The sequence below is a fragment of the Mandrillus leucophaeus genome, unplaced genomic scaffold, assembly GCF_000951045.1.
Source record: "Mandrillus leucophaeus isolate KB7577 unplaced genomic scaffold, Mleu.le_1.0 Scaffold29, whole genome shotgun sequence".
Classification (NCBI taxonomy): Eukaryota; Metazoa; Chordata; class Mammalia; order Primates; family Cercopithecidae; genus Mandrillus; species Mandrillus leucophaeus.
In genome coordinates, this window is record NW_012103031.1 from 889,635 (window position 1) to 891,492 (window position 1,858).

At 40.7% G+C, this 1,858-nt stretch overlaps 2 protein-coding genes across 5 annotated transcripts in view; both read right to left on the reverse strand.

The window, feature by feature from the left end:
* PVRIG (poliovirus receptor related immunoglobulin domain containing) overlaps nucleotides 1-1,858 on the reverse strand; it is a 57,915-nt gene that overhangs the window by 52,272 nt on the left and 3,785 nt on the right. The window lies entirely within an intron of this gene.
* Nucleotides 1-1,858, reverse strand: part of STAG3 (stromal antigen 3) — a 52,530-nt gene that overhangs the window by 42,135 nt on the left and 8,537 nt on the right. For 3 of the 4 annotated variants that reach the window (XM_011985696.1, XM_011985695.1, XM_011985694.1), the window contains exon 5: nucleotides 1,171-1,267. The exons of the other annotated variant lie outside the window; for it this stretch is intronic. In XM_011985696.1, the coding sequence (XP_011841086.1) occupies nucleotides 1,171-1,267 (97 nt within the window). The remainder of the gene's footprint in view (nucleotides 1-1,170; nucleotides 1,268-1,858) is intronic. 4 annotated transcript variants of the gene reach the window in all.

The window sequence follows — 1,858 nt, forward strand, 5'->3', positions numbered from 1 at the left end:
AAAAAAAAAAAAAAAAAACTGCACTCCAGCCTGGGTGACAGAGTGAGACTCCGTCTCAAAAAAAAAAAGGAATCAAGCAGTGAAAAACTGTGCCAAAAACATCAACAACAACAACAACAAAACAAAACAAAACAAAATAGGCTGGATGCGATGGCTCACGCCTGTAATCCCAACACTTTGGGAGACCGAGGCAGGTGGATCACCTGAGGTCAGGAGTTCAAGACCAGCCTGGTGAAACCCCGTCTCTACTAAAAATGCAATCATTAGCCACGTTTGGTGGCACACGCCTGTAATCCCAGCTACTTGGGAGGCTGAAGCACAAGAATCTCTTAAACCCAGGATGTAGAGGTTGCAGTGAGCCAAGGTTGTGCCACTGCACTCCAGCCTGGGCAACAGAGTGAGACTCTGTCTCAAAAAAAACCACAAAAAAAAAAAAAAAAAGAAAACAAAGAGAGCAATAAAACTAAGCCAGGTGCTGATTTCTTATATAATACAACCTGACTGAGACCATCTGTCCCAATAAATTAAGCCATGACAATAAGAGTTCTGGGGTTACCACAGCTACAGAGGAGAAATATGGGCAAAGTAGCTGGGAAATAAAGAGTATGAAAATAACAGATTATTGCATCTAGAAAGACTAAAGGGTGTCTTCAAATTTGTGCCATAACATAAGCATGATTACTTGCTTTTCCCCAAAGTGTCTTGCCTCTAAACCAACATGGTTCCCTACTGGATCACTTCCCGTATTTATCAATAGAAAAAATTAGTTAAATAAGTGAAACTTTTTTTTTTTTTGAAGACAGTCTGGCTCTGTCGCCAGGCTGGAGTGCAGTGGCGCTATCCCAGCTCACTATCCACCTCCTGGGTTCAAGCAATTCTACAGGCATGAGCCACCATACCCAGATAATGTTTTGTATTTTAGTAGGGTTTCACCATGTTGCCCAGGCTGGTCTTAAACTCCTGACCTCAAGTGATTCACCCACCTCAGCTTCCCAAAGTGCTGGGATTACAGGTGTGAGTCACAGTGCCCAGCCTAAATAAGCAAAACTTTTCTAATGTTTTACCATCTTCCTTTATTTAGGAAATGTCTAATCCTACTTATCTAAATGGAGAAAGAATTTCATGACATAGGAACAAAAGGCTGGGAATTAGAAAGAGTAGTTTCCTCACCTTTACATCCGCAAGATCGGATGAAAAAGTTAACAAGCTCCAGAAATCCTGCATCCTGGTCTTGCTTGTAGCTATCCAGCCACTCATCTACCAAAGACTAGGAAAAAAAATGTAGATGACTTCTATTTCTGGCAACATGACAGAACAGAAATCCCATATGATCTTCCCAGTTGAACCATCTAAACTTCTGTAAAACATTTAAAACATCTTTCACAATGTACTGGTGAACTAGAATGAAAGGTAAAATTTCATACAGGGCAAAAATGAGGTCTAAGTAGCAACCCTGGGAGGTAAGCAAACTGACTTTTGCCCTAAAAGTTTCATTAATCCCTGGGGACCCTGACTTTGTATCCAGATGGCTGCATGGAATGCAGAGCACAGGAGAGAGAGACTAAGCTTTTTCCAAGACGAGTAGTCAAAGAGGAGGCACCTAAATAGAGCTGGGTCCTGCAAAAAGTCACATCCTCAAGGAAGTGAGACTGAACACTAAACCTACAGGGCAGATAGGGACAGCAAGAAAACTAGCTTGTTATGACCTGAGGGTGCAGTGGAGGAAAAAAAAATAATTCTCTTTGAGAATTCATAACCATAGTGAGCCCTCAGATCTGGATTTGCAGTCAAGATTCATATTACATACATGATCAGAATAATCTTTTTTTTTTCTCTTTTCTTTTTTTTTTTTTTTTTT